This window comes from Chrysoperla carnea, chromosome 1 (genome assembly GCF_905475395.1).
Source record: "Chrysoperla carnea chromosome 1, inChrCarn1.1, whole genome shotgun sequence".
Taxonomy (NCBI): Eukaryota; Metazoa; Arthropoda; class Insecta; order Neuroptera; family Chrysopidae; genus Chrysoperla; species Chrysoperla carnea.
The window spans coordinates 16,128,686-16,151,799 of NC_058337.1; the positions used below are offsets into that span (position 1 = coordinate 16,128,686).

Below are 23,114 nucleotides of genomic sequence, written 5' to 3' on the forward strand. Positions count from 1 at the left end.
TAGGATGACCATTTAATAAAAAAGATGAAATATCTGACATTAGAAATTGTTTATTTACGTAATTATATAGTTAATAAAAAAGTAGTTAAACTTCCATGGCATTTTGCTTCGCAAATAACTTTGTTTTTAAAACAAGCACATCCATTATTTCAACACTGATTCACATCAACCTACAACTATATTTTTGGAATCCCTTTCTATCAAAAGGTGAATTTTCGTCGCCATTGCTTGTATCTGAGTAATGCAATTCTTCCCGTGAAAGCAGTTTTTAATAAATACCATACTTAGTTCCAACTTTTTGTCACTACACTCTTCCATTGTACTTTTTTTTGTATCAACGCAACCAAACTATAAGAAACATCAACAATATTGTTGCTTTCTGACGCCATATTTTGATAGTATGTGAATTTCACCGCTAGGTGGCAAACCATCCAAATCATTTGTTTAGCTGTTTGATCGAATGATTGAAGAAGATCCTTCAGGCAGCTAGTTAAACGGTGCCGTTTAGTAAAAAGGTTAAGCTGTTAACTGAACGGCTAATTAAGTTAGTTGGGGCTGCAACGATTTACTCAAGTTATAAAAAAAATGTTACATTTAGAATATTGCACACGCCTGCACGGCTGGATTGCTTAAATTGGTTGCAATACCACTGCTTCGTTGGTTGTGTAGCACAATATTTCATTATAACAACACAAGTAACACTGAATAAATAATAATAATAAAAGCCTAGTACTATCCCAAATATTAGGCAAAGGTCTCCTCTAATGACAATCATTCTTGCCTGTTGTTCGCTCTTCTGATCCAGTGACCACCTGCAATTTAACCAGTTCATCCCTCCTCCTTCGTGGAGGGCGACCTCTTGTTCTTTTAGAACTATACGGTGTACATATGGCGCTCTGAAGTCCGACGATTATCTCTGAGGATCGCCGGAAAATATACGTCTCGCCTTCAACCGCAAATCGAGCTCTCTTCAACAAGGTAGTAAAAAACCGAAAACTAACAGACCACATCCTAATAACACACCAAAAACTCAAAATACAAATACGAAATTTATGAGGCCTAGATCTCAGTCGCTTACATTTCAAGACGAATTTACTGTGGTTCTGTCATTCCATCATATTTAACCTACGTCCATAAAAAATTGTTCATGAGAAATTTAAAAAATTTAATCTTGGTATTTTCAGGAGATTTCGTAAATTAATATTGCAAGCAAAATTCAAAAATAAAAATGAGATAACTTACCGGCAAATTATAATCCATAACTTAGATAGATATCTAGAATTTCTAATGGTTTCATTAAATCAAAAATTAACAAATACATGTAAATCCTTCAATAAATTTACCAAGAAATTATGTATATCTATAAGTATTAAATACAATTAAAAGAACATAATGGCGTGAAATCTAAATCGTGATCTACAAACTTTTGTTCATCATGTTCAGATCAATAAAGGCAATAAAAACGCTCACGGTTTTGAAAATTTTTCTGAACTCTTCTCTAGCGTTTCCCCTTCTTTCAATCAAAATGTATTTCGCAGTTTCAGTCAGTTTAATAGCCTTTCCAAGGTCCTCGTCTCGTCTGGAAGACAAGGAGAATGAATGTGCCGAGATTAAAAAATGAATGGATATCTGACTAGTCAGTGGAAATACGTTTCATAAAATGTTGCATTTACAGGACTATATTGTCAAATTGAAATCAAATTTTATGTGAAGAGATTCTCAAGGGGAAGGGGGATTGACTCACCCCTCCCTCGTGCACATGGGCCTGGAATCAGCGAATGTTTTCGAAGCTCTAATTTATAGCTTTTTTCTTTTCACATCTGAAACAGTAAATATTGAATCTTATTAAAAATATTATTTAAAATGATTTAGTAAAATATGATAAGTATAAAAAAATTTTGAAACTTGATGGAATCTAATTTTTATGTTAAATTAATGTGAAAATGTTATGCATGTTATGTGATATTTTTTGCTTGAATATTATTATCTAAAATCACCCAAAAAATAGAATACAGTGAAAATTGCTGAAATTCGTCAAACAATTGGTACACAAGAAGCCAAAAAATCTGAAGAGAAACATAAGGAACTAGAAAATAAACTTACTACAGCAGAATCAAATCGAGAAAAGGAAATGCAGCGTAAATTAGAAAATATTAAAAAGAATGTATGTCATTTTTTTGTTTTTCATTTTATTTAAAGTGCACAGCATTTTGTTTGAATATTAATCATCATTTTTTGGTAAAATGGAGCATTAATAAATCTGGATAAATAAAGTTACTAACGAAATTATAATCAATTTCTTTTGAAATTTTAGGAATAATTAGTACCACGATCAAATTTATCCAGACTATTGAAGCTCTATTGTTATCTGTATTTTTAAAAACTGATTACTTTAATAATAGTGTAAAAATCTAATTTTAATTAAGATTAATTGTGTAATTAGGTCTTACAATTAGAATAGGATTCATCAGTATGCAATTCACTTTAATGAAATTACAGTTATTATTTTAATAAGTTAAGAAGTCACAATTAAATTTTTTTTTAAATTGCCTGAAAATTATGCAAGTTATTCAGAAAATGATTTACCATAAATTAAAATTAGTTCTTCAAGACTTTGAGAAAAAAATTTGAGTCACATAGAATAGGAGTAACGGAGTTGACTACGCCCTAGATCGGATATATAGAGGATCCGGATTCGAGTCCCGATTTCTGTGTAAATTTTTCGTTTCTTTCTATTTGTTCAAATGAAAATAAGTAATGGACATTTTCCATTAAAGTGTCCAGTCTTTCATTTTAAGTGGTATAATGTTTTGATATACAAAAAGCTATTAAAAGTATCATGTAGGAGGGTCTTTGACTTACATAAAGTACACAAAATTTTGAAATAAATGTAAAATTTAGGTTTCACAATAAAAATACGTCGATATCCATAGTTATCGCGTGCATTCAAATCATATGCTCTGAGAGTGTAAAAATACTAACTAGTTGACTCAAAATTATGTTATACAGCGTGGACCATTTTAATCTATAATGGTTAGTAGCTCGTTTTATAGTTAACCAATCAGAAAATTGCATAAACAAAAGTTGCAGAGTTTGGTGGGGGGCATCATGTTCGGACATAAGATTGGACCTAGTTCTTCGGGTTGCTTTAATATTCAATTTAGATCCTCTAAGGTAGTAGATAGACTAACAGTCTAAATTAGAATGCTGATGCTCATAAAAAAAAACTAACATTTTTTATTTAAAACATATTTTCGAAAATTGTTAACTTTCGGAGGAAATGCGACTTAAAAATATGTCATTATTGCATTTAATGGAAAGAAAATACGCTAGCTTTAGAAAAATATTTTAAACAAAACTTATTAAGGACAATAAAGGCCATTCGTCCGTGTGAATAACTTTTAAGCCCAGCTAAATTTTCATAAGCATTTGAAGATTAAGCTCAGTTACTTTGAAACTAGAATCAAAGGCATGAACACAGATGAATGTCCTCTATTGTCCTTGACAAATTTTGGCTAAAACATTTTTCTGTAGCTAGCGTGGTTTTTTCGATTAAAAGCAATAATGACAAGTTTTCCCGAAAACTAACGATTTGCGAAAAAAAAAAAATTAAATAAAAATGTTAATTTTATGTTTCGTTTTTTAATGAGGATCAATTTTCTAATTTATAGAGTTTTTTTTTCTCTTACCTTTTAGGATCTAAATTGACTACGAAGCAACCCGGAAACTATGTCCAATGTCAGAGCATAATGCCCTCCATCAAACTCTGCAACTTTTGTTTTAAGTTTATATTATTTATTTTAGTAATTAGTAAATATTATGATATTTTATAAAATCATTAAAAAATTAAGATAAACAGGTTCTCGTAAGCCAACATTTGTTTTGCATGCTGATGTTCAATTATTAAAAATGCGGCAATAAAAGTGATAATTTACAGAATAATATTCTGTAGGTAGTATATAGTGTCTACTATAGTGTTTCGTATATTAACGCCTTATTTAATACAAAATATATAGTTTAAACTAAAATTATATTACTCATTAGAAAATTGGCACATTCAATAACACCTCCTTTAATAAAAAATATATATTTTGTATTGATTAGGTCGTTACTTGGCGAAATTTAAAATATAACAATTTTTGAACTTTTCGTAAAACTTATTTATTAGCGGAAATTGTTTTGAGACCACAATCTCTTCTTCATAACAAAATTATGAATCAATAATCATAATATTGCCATGTAGAAGAGACTGTGATCTCGAAACAATAGTCGTAAATAAATTTTTATGAAAAATTGAAACTAAAATGTTATATTAATCAAAAAATTAGTATCAGGTCGATTAGTAAATTTTCAATTTCAGATTCCCACAAAAAATTTTTTTTACTAATATTTGAGTTTTACTTTTTCGGTAACTTAGAACAGTATAAACTCTGTTAACTTTTAATAGGAACTAAAAGTTGAAAATTTATCCAATCGATCAAATTTGGTCGATTTATTTTTCGGAGACATTAAATTGTTAACTACATATTTTGGATTAGTTTATGTTTGATCTGGGACATCAAGTCTATTTGTCTTAACGTATTTGTTTAGTCTAGTGGGTTGTATATTGGAAACATTAACTGATCCTCTTAAACGATAATCAATTTAAATTTTATTGAGAAACTGTATAATTAAATGAATTTTCAATTTTACAGGAACGGCGTGCTGAAATTGTTCGTCAAAACAAAGCAAATTTAGCCAGCAAAGAAAATGAAACTGAACAAGTGACAGCTTCTTCAGGCTAAATAATATGAGGCAACAGCATATAGAGGGAAAGCTTACAATAATTCTGATTTCCCCCATCACGACTGCTTCTCAATACAAACTATATAATAATTATGATTAAAAAATGTATAACAATTTTGCAGCGTACTATTTTAAATGTTTCTCCCCTCCTCTATATTTTAATTCCAAATATATGATCATAAAAATAATATAAAATATTATTCTTGCAATTATATAATAATACTCTAATTTTATATAGTCTAGAATCTAGACAAAAACAAACCCTCAGTGCCCATTTCTTTTCTCGATTTCTCTTATATATATTAAAAGAATCCTCCAATCAGAAGTAGTGTGCTTTGATTATTATTCAACTGATTTTTACAATTAGTTACAAAAAATTCAATCACTTTAAACAGCCAACAACAATCGATGCTCATTGTAGAAAATCTTAACTAATCATAGATTGTTAATAATGTTAATAAAATAACGTATCAAATGGAATACATTTCGAATTTGCTGTTTTTAAAAAAATGATATTTTATTTCAAGAATTAAATAATGGATGCACCATCTTTTATGTCGGCATGTAAATATTGAATAACTTTGAATGAAAACAACTGATTTGATGTATATGAGGGATTTTTATTCAATTTGGACGCCTCTATTGGCCAAAAGAGGCGTCCAAGTGAATGCCTCTATTGGCATTTTTACTGCGTTTTCCATTATCTTTTCGAGCATTTCAGCGACATGGACGATCTGTCAGCAATATTATTTGTGTTAATTGCACTTTATATGGAAATAAATCCAATTTTTCCTTCAAAATGCTCCGCAAAGTAGTTTCACTGACGCAAAAATCCTGAGCGTGGTGACGATACGTCACTTTTGGATTCAGACCGCTTCAACTTTTTCATTAGAACGCCTTGGTGTTTGATGATTTCCTACTGTTCCGTGCTTAACAAAATTCGACACAAAGCGCAAATATTGTTGTCACATAGTGTCTGTTGGCCATGATATTTTCGGCGATACGCACGTTGAGTTAACACAACTGAACGACTATTTTCAATGCATAGCGTCACTATTTCGATGTGAAGCGATTCCTGACTAAAGTTTACTGAATTTACGTTTAAAAAACGTGGTTAATCAATTCAATCAATGGAAAAATATCAAAAGTTAGTCAGTGTTTACATACCGACATAAAAGATGGCGCACTCTATATATATAAAACAAATGTATTTTCTATTGTGGAATTCCGCCATTGTCTGGAGTCACAGTAATAGAAATTTCAATCTCAACATACATACGCACATTAAATTCATTGTGTGGAAATTCCTTTTTGTTTTGATATAATATCTACGTCATTAATAAAATTAGTGGGTTTTTTTATATGAAAGAAGATTAATATAAATTCCCCCCTCCCTTTTTTTAAAAGAAAAACAATACAATTACATGTAGTAATTTTTCAGTATTGATACTTAAGTATATTAAATGTATAAATTTTAAGATTATAGATGTTTTCTCATGTTTGAAAAAATTATATAAAAGAAAAAATGCCGCTGTGTGCTCTTTAATTTTTGGTTGGTTTTAATGTCAGTGTGTGCCTCGCAAAATTATATTATAAAAAAAATTCCAAATTAGATGAATACGTATCAAAAATAACTTAAAGAACGCCTGACTGATTTTTTTTACATTACAAAGTGACATATCTTTCATTTTCTGGTCATCAAGAATATCAAAATGCTTTTTGCTCAAAAATATATATCAAATCAGAAAGGTAGATCTATAAGTTAAATATGATGACTGCCCTGTGTTATCTGAATTTAAAATGTAGATTTAATAATAAAATAAAATAAAACAATAATGCCTTCTAATTGATTTTAAAAACACAGTTAATGTCTAGCTAAAAGATTAGATTTAATACTTAAAACTTATTTTTAGTATATTTAGAGTAAGTTTTGTCTCATCATTCAAAATAGCTGCCAATTTGTAATTTAACTGCCACTACACACGTCAAATAATTTTTATTAGTTAGTTTGCATTATCAGTAAACACAAACTAATCAAAGAACTGTTATTATCTTCAAAGCGCCTTATTCAGAGTAAGATATCTTTCTGAAAATCTGAGTAGTAAATTTTATAAAATAAGTTACTTTCCATTTAGAAAAACACAATTTAAGAGGCGTATCTATTTTATAAACAAGTTAACGACTGAATAAAATACTGAATTTAAGTTTTAAGTAAATAAAGTTGGTTACAATTGTGGGGAACAATTTAGGGAATGATTAGGGAGTGAAAATATTAGGTAGAAATTTTTTTGTAAATTTATGAACGAACGGAGAGCGTGTGGACGTGACAAAATTGTAAATGTTTTAAAAATTGAAGAAAATACAACGCGCATGCTCTGTTTGCATATTATAACAAATATAAATAATATTGATTGAATGGTTTTTTAATAATTAGGCACAAGCTAGCTTCTGTGATGAGTTATTAATTTTTTCTATACAGTCTTTATAAAAAAAAAAAATAGGGAAGAGAAAAAGTACTTTATTTGTAATCAAAAAAAATAAAATGAGAATTTAAAAAAATAAGTAAATAATAAATAAAATGAAATCTCTATAAATATGTTAAATTTTTGTAGAAAATATTATTATAAAAAAAAAATTGTAGAGTTTTTCATAATGAAAAGGATTCACTTTGTATACATTATTAAACCCTTTCACCTACTTTAAAAAACAAGCTTTTCTTATAATTTATGGCCATAATTTTCCTCATTAGATTATTATCATATAACAACACAAAATAGCCATTTTTAACCAAACAAATTAATTCAAATTTCAGATAGTATTAATTTGTTACTTTTTATTATTAATTTTTTTTTTTTTTTTAATTGCATTTCTAAATTTTAAGACTGATTTGATAAATAACATTTGTATGTAAGCTTATTTTTTTTATATTTATGCTAATTTTCAAATAATTTTATTAATTTTTATAGTTATTTAGATTATAGATGTATTTTCAGCTATTAACTTACTGCCTTTAAAAATTATATTGTAAAATTATATATATATAAAAGAAATTTGCAAAAAAAAAAAAAAAACCAAAAGCATTTTGTTGTAAATGTAGAATTTTTTTAATCATTTTTCATAAGAAAAACTATTTTTGCATAATTTTTGAAAAAAAAACCATGAGTTGTGATTAATTTTTGCCTTTATAATCATGATCGGTGTGTATTTTGCATTTTTTGAATTTATATGCTTTATTAATAAATTATAAATTGTTAAATTTAATCTCTAATGTAAAAGCCTTGGCAGCTTTAACAATAAAATAAAACTGTAATCAGTGGCCTCGGCTAAATAACATGTAGTAAGATAATTGGAACCAAAAATTAATAAAAAAAATTAGAAAATTATCCTTTGTGTTATTCATTTAATTTTAATTTTTTTCATTCATGACTTTTACTGGTTAGTAATAACAATTGCAGTGAGAATTCAGAAAAGAAGCAACCGTTCAAAAATACAAGCATTGGGATTAATACATCATTTGAAGTATTCAACATCTATAATTGAAAACCGCAAATTATTTAGTGTTCAAGTTTAAAACGAATTTATTATATCGCTAGTTTATAATGTGCCATTACAAAACATTTTACATCGTCTTACAATTAAAATACCTCGAAATATTATAAAAATTTGAGTATATCTTTAAAATAAATGGAAAACTAGTGATTTAGAATTTTACAAGAAAGCCTTTTTGGTTAAAATGTCAAGAAATCCAGGAAATTGTTTTATTTATAAAAAAAAATCGAATTTCTTATTCATTTACCTTCTGCTGATTTATTGCGCTGCCTCAGTCAATTGTTTGTTTTCACTTCTCTCGGTTGACAAGACACAATAGACCTATGTTGCTCATTTACGAACTCAATATCATTTTTTACGTCCTGAACACGCTACAAAAATTACAGTTTGATATCTCTTCTCGTTTTTTAGTTTTTATGTTCATAGATAGACGGGCAATCGGAAATGGATTTTACGAACTCCTATACCAAAATTTTGTTCGTAGCATTAATATTTTTAAGCGGTACAAACTTGGGACTAAACTTAGTATACCTTGATTTATATTACATAACATAAGGTATAAAAATTCACGAACTCATATAACAAGGACATGAAACTATGTCGAGCTATAAGCGACCATGGTTGAATTTACGACGCCTATCTGGACAAGGTCTAGTCATCGGTCGTTGGGTACTTTGTACTGCGTATCAGGCTGTCTTTCTCTCGAACGAGAGAGAAAGCCATATTTACACAATTGAAACAATTGAAATTGTTTTTAATCACTTTCAATTGATTGAAAACAAAAGACAAAAAATTGAATACAAAAGCTAACTTGATACGCAGTACAAAGTAGGCAACGGCCGAGGACTAGAACTCGCCCAGATCCCAGATAGGCACCTTTTTTCCTGCTAACCTCTTCACTCGAGTTTCATGTCATTGTTATACTGCCCTCTGTGAGAATTTGAAATTGTTTATTTTGTAGATGACTATATTACTGGCATTCTAATTCAAATAATAACTAAAAGGAAGATGGCGACATTCATCAAATATCATTACACTAAAAATTAGCCGGACACAAAAATAAGTGATGTGAGTAAAATTGGTCGAACTATAAAATTTTGCACAACTTCGTTAAATGAACTTTAAATAGTATAATAATGTAATTAGTATTTATTTTATTCGCAAAATGTCGTTGACTTCAAAAGTAACTTTAGGATTGTCGTTCGTAACATCTGCTTCAATTGTTGGTTATGTACATTACAAACAGTATTATGATAGGTAATGATATATTTTATTAAATGAACATTTTATTTTATATCCCAAAATTGATAATTATTATGATAATTTTTTAGACAACAATTACATGAAGGCGTAATAAAAGATGTAGAACGACAACAAAAACGGAAGACTGAAAATATTTATAATTTACAAAAGCAATCTGATCTTACAAAACAGTTAAAGACAGCCTTAGAAAATGAAAAAAGATAATCTTATTTGTTACAGATGTACATATAATTTATTAGAATAAACATTATGTTATTTTTATTGTTTGCAAATTCATTAAAAGTTAGAGAAGTTCCTAGCCCGAAGAATGAGTCGGAACTTTGATCCCGAACCAACTCACGTCAATTGTTGGCTTTGAAAATTGAAGCTAAGCTGTTTACTATTCTCACTCATTGTGCAACGTCAGTAATTTTTAACACTTTTCAAATATGAAAACCAATGTTCTGCACTACTGTTTGTTACAGCACGTGTGATGAATATTCGTTCTATCATTTTTTCAATACTACGCGTGAAAGTGCACAAATTCGTTATCCAATGAAGACTCGTGGTCTGCGAAATAAACATTTTTTAAACGTTTAGATCGTCTACGAATTTCTTTATTATCAAAATTGTCAAATTCAGTGATAACCGAGAACTTTTCCTTATACTTTTCATTTGCTAAACATTTTTTGCAGTTCAGAAACATAAGTCCATTTGTAAATCTGACGGCAGGTGGCAGCATGATGCGGGGATGCAAGTTATTTAACTTAAAAATTTAACATTTTCTAATTTAAAATAAAATTAATAACTGTAATTGCTTATATTAATCAATTTTGAAACAATTCATTAATTAAACTTTTTTTAAGTATTCATTTTTTGAGAAATGAAAAAATTAAATATTGGAATTTTCAATTTGAAGATGTTTCTCACACGATTACATTTTTCAAAGCATTTTCGATAACGTGGAAAAAAATTTTTTTCCCTACCGTCCGAATTTTGCCTCCCAGGACACTAACTCCTCGTGCTCATATTATAAATACAGCGTTGCTTATGCATTTCATTGTTAGTAAATATGGTTCGTACAATCGTACATAATTATATCTTCAATAAAAGAGGTGTCTATAAAGATAAAATATTTTTTGTTTAATAAATTCAATTTATTCAAATTTTAACAAAAAAACTTAACAATTCCTTTATAATAATAAATTTAAAATTAATTGAAGTAAAAAAAAAAATTATAATAATTCTAAGTAATAGGTTTAGGGCCAGGGTATACATTTTAGACACACTTTTTAACAAGCACAGAAATTTAAGAGACTGTTAAGACTGCGCTTAAAACCTTTTTTCTCTACGAAATTTTGGGGACTCTTTGGATTTTTTAAAAATAAGATAACTGAAATTGACAATTGCAATGTATGTCGTCTGAAAATTTGTTTTGTTATTTCCCTCTGTTTGTTAAGTGTTGGATTCGATGATTTTTGTATTTTGCTATTCAAGCATCTTATATTTGATTAACGCCTTCAACGTTTATTTAACTGAAAGCGACATCTGGCTTTGCTAATTTTTGTAAAGAACACTTGTTAAAATTAATTGTAAAAAGTACACTGGCCCAGACCTCGAGATCACATGGAAAAGATATGGCGTTGTTTGTCTTAAGTTACAGCCAGACATGAAGGCAAACACAAAACAACAATGAAAATAGGCAAGTACCGAACAGTACGTAACATCGAAAATTGCATACAATCCATTCATTATGCAATATTATACAATGATGGGAAAAATTCGGCAACCCGAAAATTACTTTCAAACGGTTTAAGATAAAGGGTTGGAATGTTTATGAGTTCAAGAGAACTGTAACACGAATTTTTTTTAAGACAATAAAACCGCTCCCGCAATCAACTTTGAGAAAGCAAAGTATGTTTTTTAAAAATCGAACGGGGGGTCAAGTGGTGCCTTATTTAAAACTGTTTTTCAAAACGGATACAAGGGATTTTGAAAAAAATTTGCTATGTGTTGTTTTCGCGGGCTTTGTTGATTTAAATGTAGTCAGTTTCAATAGTTTTTTTGTAACATTTTATTACCTGTCTTTGCTATGGCACAAATATACTCAAAGTTTTTCCTATCATTGTATAATCATTTGATATTGGCCTATTTTCGTTGTTTGGTGTTCTCTTAATGATATGACCGATCGATGACTTATTGAATTCGCAGTTCGAATAAGTACAAGTTATGTTTGCAACAATAAGCTTGAATGGTCTACTCAAATTTTTAAATGAATGGACAAACGTTATAAAATAGTGGACTTTTTAAGAATAAATAAATAAAAAATTTAAAAATAAATATTTTTTTTAAATAAATAAAATTCTAAATTGATGAAAATAAAAATTACTCTATTTTGTACATTTTGTGAGTCTAACGTGAAAATTATTTAAAGAAATAACTGTTAAAAATAACTTATTTTTGACATCTGGAATTTTTTAATGTAGAATATATTCCTTTTTCAATATTTAAACATTTTCTTAAACTCTGCAAAATAAAAAATTGAAATGTTTTTTAATAAAAGCTGTGATTAAAACCCCGACTTCGGAATCGTTATCTAACATTTTAAAAATTTAAATTATAGTGATTTTCAATTTTTCAGGCAAAAAAGAAAACATGACAAATATTTTCATATCTTGAGAATGAAAACTTATACGATAAAACACAACAAATTTTATAGAAGAGTATAATAATTTGGCTAAAAAAGGCGTCCCACCAAATATTGAATTTTTTTAAATAACCTTGAGCTTTCCATTTCACTTCCGGTCAAATAGGATGTTATAGCAGCGGGTCTTAAACTAAGTTTATTATTTACATTTAAAATAACCCCTGATTCAATCCAAAAAGATCAAAGACAACAGTTACATGATGGCGAATATTTCCTTTTTAACGAAAAAATTTCGACCTGTTTTTTGTTAATTTGTATATTTTTCATCTCATTATTTAATCCCTGGGTCAAGATGATCTCTGGACTTTAGTTTAAGCTGACCCACTTCCTAGGTTATCATCATAGACATCGTAACAATTAAGTCGTTAATGTTACAAGACAAAGACGAAATATTCTGGTTATTTGCAGTGATGAATTTACATTATTTTATTTATTATAAAATTATTAAAAATAAAATTACAAAATAATAAACCCTGAAGGTGGCTTTGCTAAAATTCGAAAGGGTAAATAACGATTCTGAATTCGAAATTTTATTCTTACAATCTTGCATAAAATTTACCATCCAATCATTCCAATCGAGGGAAAGAACTTGTTGAGTATTTTCGAGTCTATCATTTTCTTGATTACTGGATTTGGATTTGGGTTGGATGTACGGTAAATTATCTTTTTCGTCTAAAAATCAAAAATACTATTTTTTAAATCCCAATATACAATAATCCAAGAAAAGTGGTAAAGTAGATACGAAATTTTAACATTATGAGGGTCTAAAAAACTATGAAAAATACAAGTAATTGAAAAGCAAATATTTAAATAATAACGAGATAGATTTCACACCCGCCATTTTAATCTTAGAGCTGTGCAACTAACAATAAACGTTTTTTATACGTATTTTTAACTGATAAATGAGTCTCATTATAGGATTTAAATTAATATTTTAAAATTGTTGGCATATTGAAATTGCTAATCCTATTGGCCCTGGAGCCCGTGACAGTAAAAATGCACTTACACGGATTTCGAAATTTCGCAAATGAATCAATACTATTTAACTATAGATATAATAATGGCTTAGGTGTGCCAGGGTTTATCGAGACAGAAATATTTTTTGCCAGGATTTTTTATTTTTTATTGGTGTGACAGATATTTTGGTCAAGTTTTGGCTGTCACACCGAGATATTTCGAATGTAGAACTCAAAACGAATCAATTAAAAAAAAAGTAATTCCACGATAAGGGTAAAATTTTATTGGCTTTATATATTAAAAAATCGGTGTGACAGACCTTTCTGCCATGGTAAGAGCTGTCACACCAAATTTTCCTGAAAATAGATAAAATTTGCAACAAAATGGTTTCTTACAAATTAATTTCCATGAAAGTGCAAAATACTTGTAATTATTAAAAATAGAAAATTTTATAAAAAATATTTTTGCCAGGATAAACGCAGGGACACCTAGTTCATATTGCACTTTTCGTTAAATAGCATTAAGGGCAGTTTTACTGTTACGGGCTCCCCGCTTAATAATTTTATTTGGTGGTTAAAAAGTCATATTCGGTCTGTGCATGAGTTTTATTTTAGGCAGTTACCATAGAAACGATCACTTTATTCATATGGACATAGAAGTGTACGGATTGTATATATGGTTTACATTGAAAATTTAATTATATTTTCTAACAAACTTAAATAAGTAATTATATAAATTTCCATTGAACAAACATTATTTATGCAATTTCGTCTCTTATTTTCACAATTCTCCCAATTGGGCTACCTGTAAATATAGCTGATTTATAAAAAAGTTCCTAACAGGGTCATTTCAACGAGAAAAAGTCGAGGAAGTGGTTACAAATACACGGTAAAAAATTCAGGATCTGAATGTTTGCAGTCGCAAAAGGGTGGGGAGTTAAAAGTTTTCTGTTTTTTGTAAATTAAACGAAATTTTTTGCTTAAAGTAGTATGTTTTTATTTTTTTATATTAATTTTGAGTTTTTAAGAGCCTAGAAAGAGTTGTCTATAGTAAAAACATACCTTTTTGAGTAATTTAAAAAACATGCCATTTTTATCGAAAGTCATGAATTTCTTCGAAATTACCTAACCTAATAAAAAAAAATTATAGTTATGGGCAACATCAATAGTTTTAACCATACCAAAAGGCATCACGTTTGAATTTTTTTAGTAGAATTAAAAAATTGGTTTTTTTGTGTTTTCTCAGAAATTTCGAAATTCTTTTTCTCAGAAGTTATGTCAAAAAAAAGTTTTCGAAACTATAAGTACTTACGCCGTTAATTTTAAAAAACCATGGTCCAGCCCTTTTAACCGCCACTCCTCTGCGACTGAAAACATTCAGCTCCTGAATTTTTTACTTTGTATTTGTAAGCACTTTCTCGACCTTTTCCTATTGAAACTACCCTGTTACGATTTTTTTTTCAAAAAAGGTAGCTCGCCTACACTTAGTTTCTAATGCAACAAGTTTAATTAATTGTTATTTTTCAATAGTTTTAATTTGAAATTTTCTATACCATTTACAAGTAACCAATTGAAAATTAGTCTCAACAGCCTTCTTTGTCGCCAAAGTTATCCACTGGATGTCGCTAGAGTCGATCCGATTCTCCCTACCATGACTACACATCGAGTCAATAATATACGTTTATTTTCCGTTGTAAAACGCGAAAATTTCGCCTTTTTTTACGGATATCTCCAAAAATGAATCAAAAAATTTATTGGAACCATTCCAATTAGAATTCATCAAAACATAAAGCATAAGAAACCTTGATTGACTTACTTTTGAAATTATTAGCGAAATACAAAAAGAAAGCGCGAAAATTTCGCTTTTATTTAAGCGAATATCTCAAAAAATGCACCAGAAAATTTTATTGGAACCCTTCCAAAAAGGATTCAGCACTACATAAAGCATAAGAAACGATAATAAAGTCGAATACTGAATTGTTTGGAACTCACCTACATAAATTTGAGCAGCACCATCTCGTATTAAAAACGCAAAATGAAAAATATTTTCAATTGTTTTCGTATAATCATCATCGATAACAAAATGAAAGTATGATACGCTTGAATTTTGATTTGTTTTACAATATTCGCGTAATATAGAAAGCATTATCTTAACAGTTTCATCAACACCTTCCTCTTCTTTATTCACCGCTACAATTTTATCAGGCTTTTGCTTTGCACAAGCTTCAAATTTTCCACGAACTGTACGTTCGCGTTCTTTTTGTGATGGAGTGATGTCTTTCTCTTTGAATACTCCATAAAGGTAGATAAATGTAGGGGTTATTTTAAAACTATCCATTACATCATCCTCTAATTTTTCCCAATTAGGTATTTCTTCACCATCATCCATCTTCAAGTATCTTGTCTTTTTTAAGAAAAAAAAGAAAATTTAATTCATATAGTTGATTGTTTAAATGTAAAATCTAACTCTAACAAGCGCTTTTTCATGGGATAGTCTAAGATCTGAAGTTTAACACCCGCTTTTTTATGAAAAACGATGGAACTTAAGGATGTTTGAAATGTACAAGCCGTTTTCTAAACTACTGAAAACTGGCAATTCGAGGATATTTATGTTTTAGGATAAGTAAATAGTTTTAATACTAAAAAACCTCCGCAAAAGTGTCTGCTTTTTTGTAAATATTTTTTATTATATGTAATTAACACTGTTTAATTAAATGATAGCGTGATATTTTAAGAGCTGCTGAAGAATTTGGGTGGATTTCCGCTCTCCTTCTTACGTAAAGAATCTCGCTTTGCCGAATAAGAAAACATTGTTAGAAAAGGAGTTACACTAAAACTCACAGTTTGGCGTAAATTAAAGATTTATCTTTTTTAGCACAGACATGTATATACATTATTATTCGCGATATACATACATTATTTCTAATGTTAAATTGGAACTCATAAAATCTTACGTAAGATTGGGTTTAACTCACTCTTGGCTCTTGCGAGACCGCGTGACTACAGCGCCCATGCAAGGCTCTCGGTGATTCACATACTATTCTTGGTTAATATTTTTTACACCCTTCTATTATGCGCAGTACCTGATGTCCCCCGATGGGTCAGGCAAACACATGCATAAATGCTCAGGTATTGAGTAGATACTATATCTAAAAATTTAATAATTCATCAAACACATCATGATACTTGCAGCATCAGCTCTCCGGCTACTATCTATCGATTTTAATTGGAACCTTATTATAGGTCTCTTTATAGACATAGAATGTTATACAGATGTTATAGACATAGAATGTTATACAGATGTTCGACTTCGCCATAATTATGATTGTTAACTATATGTTATTTATAGTGATTATCTACGATTAAATAGTTTTGGACTAAGAGCCAGCGCTTGCCAGACATACGTTAAAGTATAAAAGCTGAAATTTTTTTTGCGTATTCTCACTGGTGTATGGACCAATCTTTGGGGACTACAAACCTTGACTAACGGTTCCTTCGGTAGGTAGCAGGTAATCAGGGGCGCAGTACCCGAGCTCTCTCACGTTAAAGTATAAAAGCTGAAATTCACACAGAGTGTTCAAATGACCATTTTAAGTCAATATTGAAAAAAGTTTTTTTGGCCGAAGGTGGCCGAAGCCGAAGCTTCGGTCGGACACTACCCATAAGATTGTCACAGATGAAGGAAAACTTTATATAATACAAACGGTTTTCGTAAAAATATCAACCACTTTTGTTCGAAACATTTTTTTGAAAGTCTAATGCTTTTCTCATACCAGCAAATCAGACCTTCGATATTTGATCATTTTTTCATGGCAGTTTTAAAAAATAAATTGAAATAAATTTTATTTTCAAAATTTTGAAGTTAATACTCCAATCAACAATTTTCTTGTGCGCAATTACGTTTTGAAGGCGACACAAACCATACGAAGCTAAATTTTTTGTTTGTTATTATATTTTTAATGTTCTCTAAATCACCGTACTGCCCAAATGCGTTCCCATATTCTAATCCGAATATAAACATTTCTAACACTTAAAATATTCGATTTGTGTCTAAACTTAACCTTCTTTTTAAATTATTCAGTAAACTTACCAAATGGCTTGAGAAATCATCAAGATTGTAGGAATCCATATTAATATCGAACGTATCGACTGCATTTAAACAAATATTCGTTGAAGATGATATGATTTTCGCATCTAATAATACTTCGTCTATGTTATCCGCGCGATCCTTATAGTCTGTATCAATAGTATTCTTATTTGTTTCTTCAATAATTTCTTTAAGAGTCTCCAATGCTTCCAAATTTGTTTCACCATCTTCCTCTAAAAAAAATACTTTGAGCTTCAATTTCCCAAATTTAATGATAAATCTATAATTTCAAATTATTATTAATTTGTGATAATTATTTGTAAGTGCGCTTCAAAATCTTGCACATTCCAGTTTGCTTTTTTTTTTTAATTATTAGTTTTTGCAACCGAGTATAAACATGTTTAAATTTCTTACGTAATTGAATCGCTCGATTTAATTGTTCATATAAAACTTTTTTTGTTTTACTTCTAGTTTCCATTTTTTCAAATTTTTAAATGTTATAATAAAAATTTGTAAGCATAGAGTCGTTGTAAGCAAAATAAAATTTGAAATAACAAATTTTTTATTTCTGTTAAAAAACCTGTATTACATACATAAAAAAAATTGGTTGAAAAATCCCTATCTTTATTTAAATCCACTAGAACTTCTCGCGACAGGATGAACCATAGACATAAAACCATTAATTTAATTTCTTTTATATCTTTTACTTTAATTATTTTTAAATGTGTTTTATTTCAATTAGAAATACATATTGTAAGATAATATTAGCTGGAAAGGTCAAATGCAAACATGAAAAGTTTTCGCGAAAACGATTCGCAAACATGTAATATAAATTTGAACATCGGTATAAATCGGGGATATTCGTCAGCACAACGCTAGTTGTGTGTTGCTCAATCGAAAAACGAAAACATTACATTTTACAGTTACTTCTAGTCGTTGCGAAACACGGTCGTATATACGACCGTGTTGCGAAACCACGGTAAATAAGTACGGAAGCCTGAATGGCTCACTGTCAATTTATGAGAAAGTGGCGCTACACTAGCTTATTTTTTAAATGTGTACTACCCACAAGTATAAAACCAACTTTTAAAAAGTCACCAGTTTACTTTCAACAAGTGCACTTGTGACTTGTGGCATTATGGAAACGAACCTTTTTGAAGATGTCAGTCGGTGATGATTATCCTTTAATTAGGCACTACCGAAACTGTCTGGAATTATTAATAATTATATGTCCGGATTTAATAATAATATGATAATGTTTATATTTTGTCTTATGTAGTTAATTCAAAAATTTCTTTAGTATTATTTAAAAAATATAATGCATTAATTGTTGATGTTTTTCTTTTGCATCTACACATTTATAATTTCTAACCTTTAAAAGTATTATTAAATGTTTATTATGACGTTATAAGTAGAAATCTGCACATGACAAAATGCCGACATCTTCAAAAGGGTTCGGGTCAGGCTTCCGTAATGAAGTGATGTGCGTCCATCGCACACACATAATATTTGTATATATTCAAACATTGGTTAGCTGTGCGGTCTAAATCAGCACTACGTATTTTAATTTGTACTTAGTTCGAATCCAGCAGCAGTCAGAATTTAAAAAAAAAATATTATCATAAGAACTAATATAAGTAACTCAATTGGATTTTTTTTTATCTATTTCATTTTTTACCCGAAAATAACTTTTACTTAAAAAAATACTTAATGGGTGAAATTTATAGGAGGTGTTTGGAGGCATTACTATTAAAATATCTGTGAGGCATGCCCTGTCAAGCCCGTGTCAATACAGGGGTGAATTGGTTTTTATTAGTTAGCTTTGTTGCTATCGCAGGTTTAGCCAAGTTCTATATAACAATTTTTTGATTTTCGATTACCTATCGAATGGTAACAAAATCAAAATGATTAGAAGTCTAAATGAATGAAAAAAATTGTCAGTTATTCAGTATTTGTCAATAAACAAAAACTATATCTCATATTTGACCTTTGACCGACCATTGTAAGTCAGTCAGTGACCTTATCGACCTTTACTTTTTAGTGTCTGTAATAGGTTTCAAACCAATCAATAGGCTTGAAGTCTAAACGAACGAAAAAACAAGTCAGTTATTCTTCAGTATTTATTAATAAACGAAAACTGCCTCTCACATTACTCTTTCCAAGCACTTCCTCTTTCGTTAATTTCAATTTTACAAAGTATGTTTAACATTGTTGTCATAAGGAAATCAAAATATTTGTACCTCCCTTAGTGCTGCCATCTATCGGATCCTTTTTTAATCTTCAGAGGAAAAAGGCTAATTGCATTAGCACCCCATTTTCAAATATATTTTGCGATTTAAGTAAAAACGTTTGATGGTAAATTATTGTTAATTAATTATGACTCATTATTATTATTTTCATTGTAATAACAAGAAATAAGTACCTACTTCGATTGTTTCCTATCACGAAGTATAAATACTTGAATAATAGAGAAAATGGAATATAATATCTCTAATCCATTTTTCCTTTATTCCGAGCGATTGATAGTGTTTAGTTAAGTAAATTAATCGTTCGATGGTAATTAATTTATATAAATATATATAAACTAAAATTGATTTTAGGCGTATGCGCAAAACATTGCTCTAAGTTATCGTATTTATTTGGTGCTACTATCTAACAAGGGTTTGAAGTATTAATATTTGAATAACTCATAAATAAAGAATGGACTAAGCAATATCGTCATGAAATTGACCATTCTCCGGCAAGAGAATAAGCGATCGCGTGGTCAATTCCTGTTTATTAACTACGAGCCGCACGATTGCTATCCTACATTTCTGCCTGTATTTATTTTAAGGTTGAGGAGAAAACCGTTTCATGGGCACTTATTTACATAAATTAATATATTCTTAATATTTAATTGCAATTTCTTAATTATTTAAATATTAATGCATCAAATCCTTGGTAGATGATAATACCAATTGATTTTGAACATTGATCTGTAATAAATACTGGACAGTGGATGCTTATACCTTCAGCATTTGCCGATGTGTCGACAATTCGACATTAGAAGGTGGTCAAGTTAAGTGTCACAAAAAGAGTTAGGAATAGAAGCCATGTCAAGTTAAGTGGTTGCAAGCCTTATAAATGCAATAAAATATTTTAGCTAGCTTTTCTTCTCACGTGAATAATTGGTTGAAATTGTTTATCAACTACTACCATCGAGAAATTTTCGTCAAATTAAAAAAAAAAATAGAATCATGTCCAGCGTCAAGTGTGAACATACAATTGTAAAACTGAGTATTACAAATTTTTATTAATATCATAAGTCGATATTTCGAGATATACATACTAAAAGTAATTTCCCAACCTTATTTTTAATACAACACATGTGGATAACTAAACTACTATGCCTATAATGGCTGCTAAATGTGACTATCAATTGTGGGTTCATCAGTAAAAAAACGTTTTACTATTTGATGCTGCTTTTTTTCTAGACGGCAGCACGGCCTAAACTGACCACATTACCTAATTTGACGCTCGAACGTCAAGATCGGCAAGCGTCGGCATGAAAATACACCTAATAAATCTGTTTCTTTTCAACAGATAAGTGTATTTTCATAACGACGCTTAACGATCTTGACGTTCGAGCGTCAAATTAGGTAACGTGGTCAGTTTAGGCCGTGCTGCCATCTGGGAAAAAAATCTTTTCAGTATACATAGGTAGGTTCCATCGTTTTTGGATTAAGGCTGGTATGGGTAACGTTAAAAATTTTTTTAAATACTTTTAAAAATATAATTTATAAAACAAATATACAAATTTTGTTATAAAATTAATTGACTAAATATAATAATAATTGAGATTTAGATAATATATATTAATATAATAATATTATTTAAAACAAATTGTCACTAAATACATTTTATAACTTTTTGTATAGGTACATACATGACTTTTTACTCCCTTTCATTTAACTCGTAGTGTCTGCTTGGCTTCTGAAATACTTTGGATCGATTATAACCCTTTTCCCGTGATCCAAGGCGAATTCTTAGCGACAATTAAAACCAAACTTTTGTTAAATATTTAATTATAGTATAATTTTGGATTTTTCGAAATTTTAACGGTAAGAAAGGGAGTATTTTAAAAACTTGCTTCTTATAGGTTAGTTTTTTTAAAGTTAACCATGTGTCGGTGTAAGAAAAAAATTTGAATGTTGCATAATATTAAATCACATAAAAGTATATTGTGTATTCTTGTCATAAATAAAAGGATAATAATATTTTACCAAATTAATATTATTCAAACATTAGTGTCGATATTGTGTATTTTAAACACCTAAGGCAAAAAGTAGAAAAAAATGTGTGTTCTGTCATTGACTTTAGAGTTACATAGACTGCGTGTCAAACGATTTTAAGCGTGACAACATCTGAGGTAATTGCTCAGGTAAAATACATTGTAAATTCATAAGAAAAAAATGTAAAGTGATACGTGATAAGTATTTTGTTAAGTCACTAATCGAAAAAGTTCAGTGAAATCACGATGTTTTATGTAAAACATTTTGTGATATGAAAATTTGACATTCAATGTATGTTTTTTTTTTAATAAATGTCCCTAGCTGGCCTAAGTAATTAATACAGATGTTGGCACGCTTCTCTTCTCACTGTACGGAAAGATAGGCGATGCTTAGTCTATGTATACTAAAATGTCTATGGCTCTTGGGCACGAAACTGAACAATCAATTACAATAGAGGAAAATTCCTTCCATTTTTCTAATCTTTGATATTAAACAAAATTCATGACCAAAATACAAGGTCTGTTCTTTTCAAGGACATGATTAGTTAATGTACTGCTTTACTTCCATTCATGACACCAAAAAACTATAGGTGTCACTGTAATGGCGGTTGAAGAAGGTATAAACATCTATGCCCATGGTATAAAGAAAAAAATCATAAAACATGTAATCTATTTGATATTCATAACTTTAGTTCGTAAGTTTATTAGTAGAAATTCTCTTTCTATGTCATTTAATTATACTAAAGATAATGTTTACACCCTCCTCTCCATTTCATATTTAAATCAGTAGAGGTCAGCTCAGTATTTTGGAGTCGCGAATAAAAACGACAATTTCTGGTACATTTTTGTAATAAAAATTTAAATCTGCGAACAATTAGTGAAATATTAAATTGTTACATTAAAATTGGGGAAACGTACAAAATTAAAATTCCGTGTAACCCATGTGAATAAAACAAATAATAAAAATAGACCTGATTACAACTATTCTGTGGTCTTACTAACACTAGGTGTTTGAAGATTCTTAATTATTTGGGTGATTATGTAACATTCAATTTTTCATTTACTCTTTAATATACAATATGACAAATATTTTGTAACAATAGACACTTCCAGTAAATTTACTAATTAAATTTACTATTTGATAATAAAATATTTACATTTAAAAGTGTTTTGCAATAAATATACTCGCTTAAAAAAATTGTGGCATTTAAACACTTCAGAATCGTGCCCCATGAATCATGACGTCATCTGTTATGACAATTCATTGTATACCAAAGAGTTTATACAAGGCTCAAAACTTGCGATATAACGAATGAGAGAGAAGTCTGCCAGTGAGTTCCCTGTGTCCTTGTCTAATCTATATGTCATTGGCTACATATTGTTTACATTATTGCTATTACGTAAATAGATAAAAAAACGATTTATGGAATATTATTTAATACATTAAAAGTTATTCAAAAAGTAGAAACGTTATTTACATAACAAACACAATATAAACAGTTTAATTTTTAATAAAAT

At 29.2% G+C, this 23,114-nt stretch overlaps 3 protein-coding genes across 7 annotated transcripts in view; 2 read left to right on the top strand and 1 right to left on the bottom strand.

Annotated features, from left to right (window-relative positions):
- The window catches only part of LOC123302142 (inner centromere protein), an 81,793-nt gene extending 74,506 nt beyond the window's left edge, over positions 1-7,287 (top strand). For 3 of the 5 annotated variants that reach the window (XM_044884959.1, XM_044884951.1, XM_044884977.1), the window contains 2 exons: positions 2,009-2,164; positions 4,695-7,287. In XM_044884959.1, the coding sequence (XP_044740894.1) occupies positions 2,009-2,164; positions 4,695-4,784 (246 nt within the window). In that variant the 3' untranslated portion in view covers positions 4,785-7,287. The remainder of the gene's footprint in view (positions 1-2,008; positions 2,165-4,694) is intronic. The other 2 variants (XM_044884967.1, XM_044884986.1) reach the window with 1 other exon arrangement.
- A 2,101-nt stretch (positions 7,288-9,388) lies between these two features.
- Positions 9,389-9,813, top strand: LOC123306011 (protein PET117 homolog, mitochondrial). The gene is made up of 2 exons (XM_044887871.1): positions 9,389-9,591; positions 9,666-9,813. Exons 1-2 carry the CDS (start codon positions 9,500-9,502, stop codon positions 9,799-9,801), a joined length of 228 nt encoding a protein of 75 aa, XP_044743806.1. The 5' UTR covers positions 9,389-9,499; the 3' UTR covers positions 9,802-9,813.
- Positions 9,814-12,000: 2,187 nt separating this feature from the next.
- LOC123290832 (EP300-interacting inhibitor of differentiation 3-like) lies at positions 12,001-17,876 on the bottom strand. The gene is made up of 6 exons (XM_044871170.1): positions 17,741-17,876; positions 17,330-17,559; positions 15,232-15,643; positions 12,843-12,955; positions 12,077-12,102; positions 12,001-12,016 (listed from the first exon to the last, which is right to left on the bottom strand). Exons 1-6 carry the CDS (start codon positions 17,802-17,804, stop codon positions 12,001-12,003), a joined length of 861 nt encoding a protein of 286 aa, XP_044727105.1. The 5' UTR covers positions 17,805-17,876.
- Positions 17,877-23,114: the final 5,238 nt, after the last annotated feature.

Coding starts and splice junctions, on each gene's coding strand:
- LOC123306011 (XM_044887871.1), top strand. CDS start 9,500: ATGTCGTTGACTTCAAAAGTAACTTTAGGATTGTCGTTCGTAACATCT. Junction 9,592..9,665: donor TACAAACAGTATTATGATAG/GTAATGATATAT, acceptor ATAATTTTTTAG/ACAACAATTACATGAAGGCG.
- LOC123290832 (XM_044871170.1), bottom strand. CDS start 17,804: ATGGAAACTAGAAGTAAAACAAAAAAAGTTTTATATGAACAATTAAAT. Junction 17,560..17,740: donor AAATCGAGCGATTCAATTAC/GTAAGAAATTTA, acceptor TATTTTTTTTAG/AGGAAGATGGTGAAACAAAT. Junction 12,956..15,231: donor TGCTGCTCAAATTTATGTAG/GTGAGTTCCAAA, acceptor TTTGATTTTTAG/ACGAAAAAGATAATTTACCG.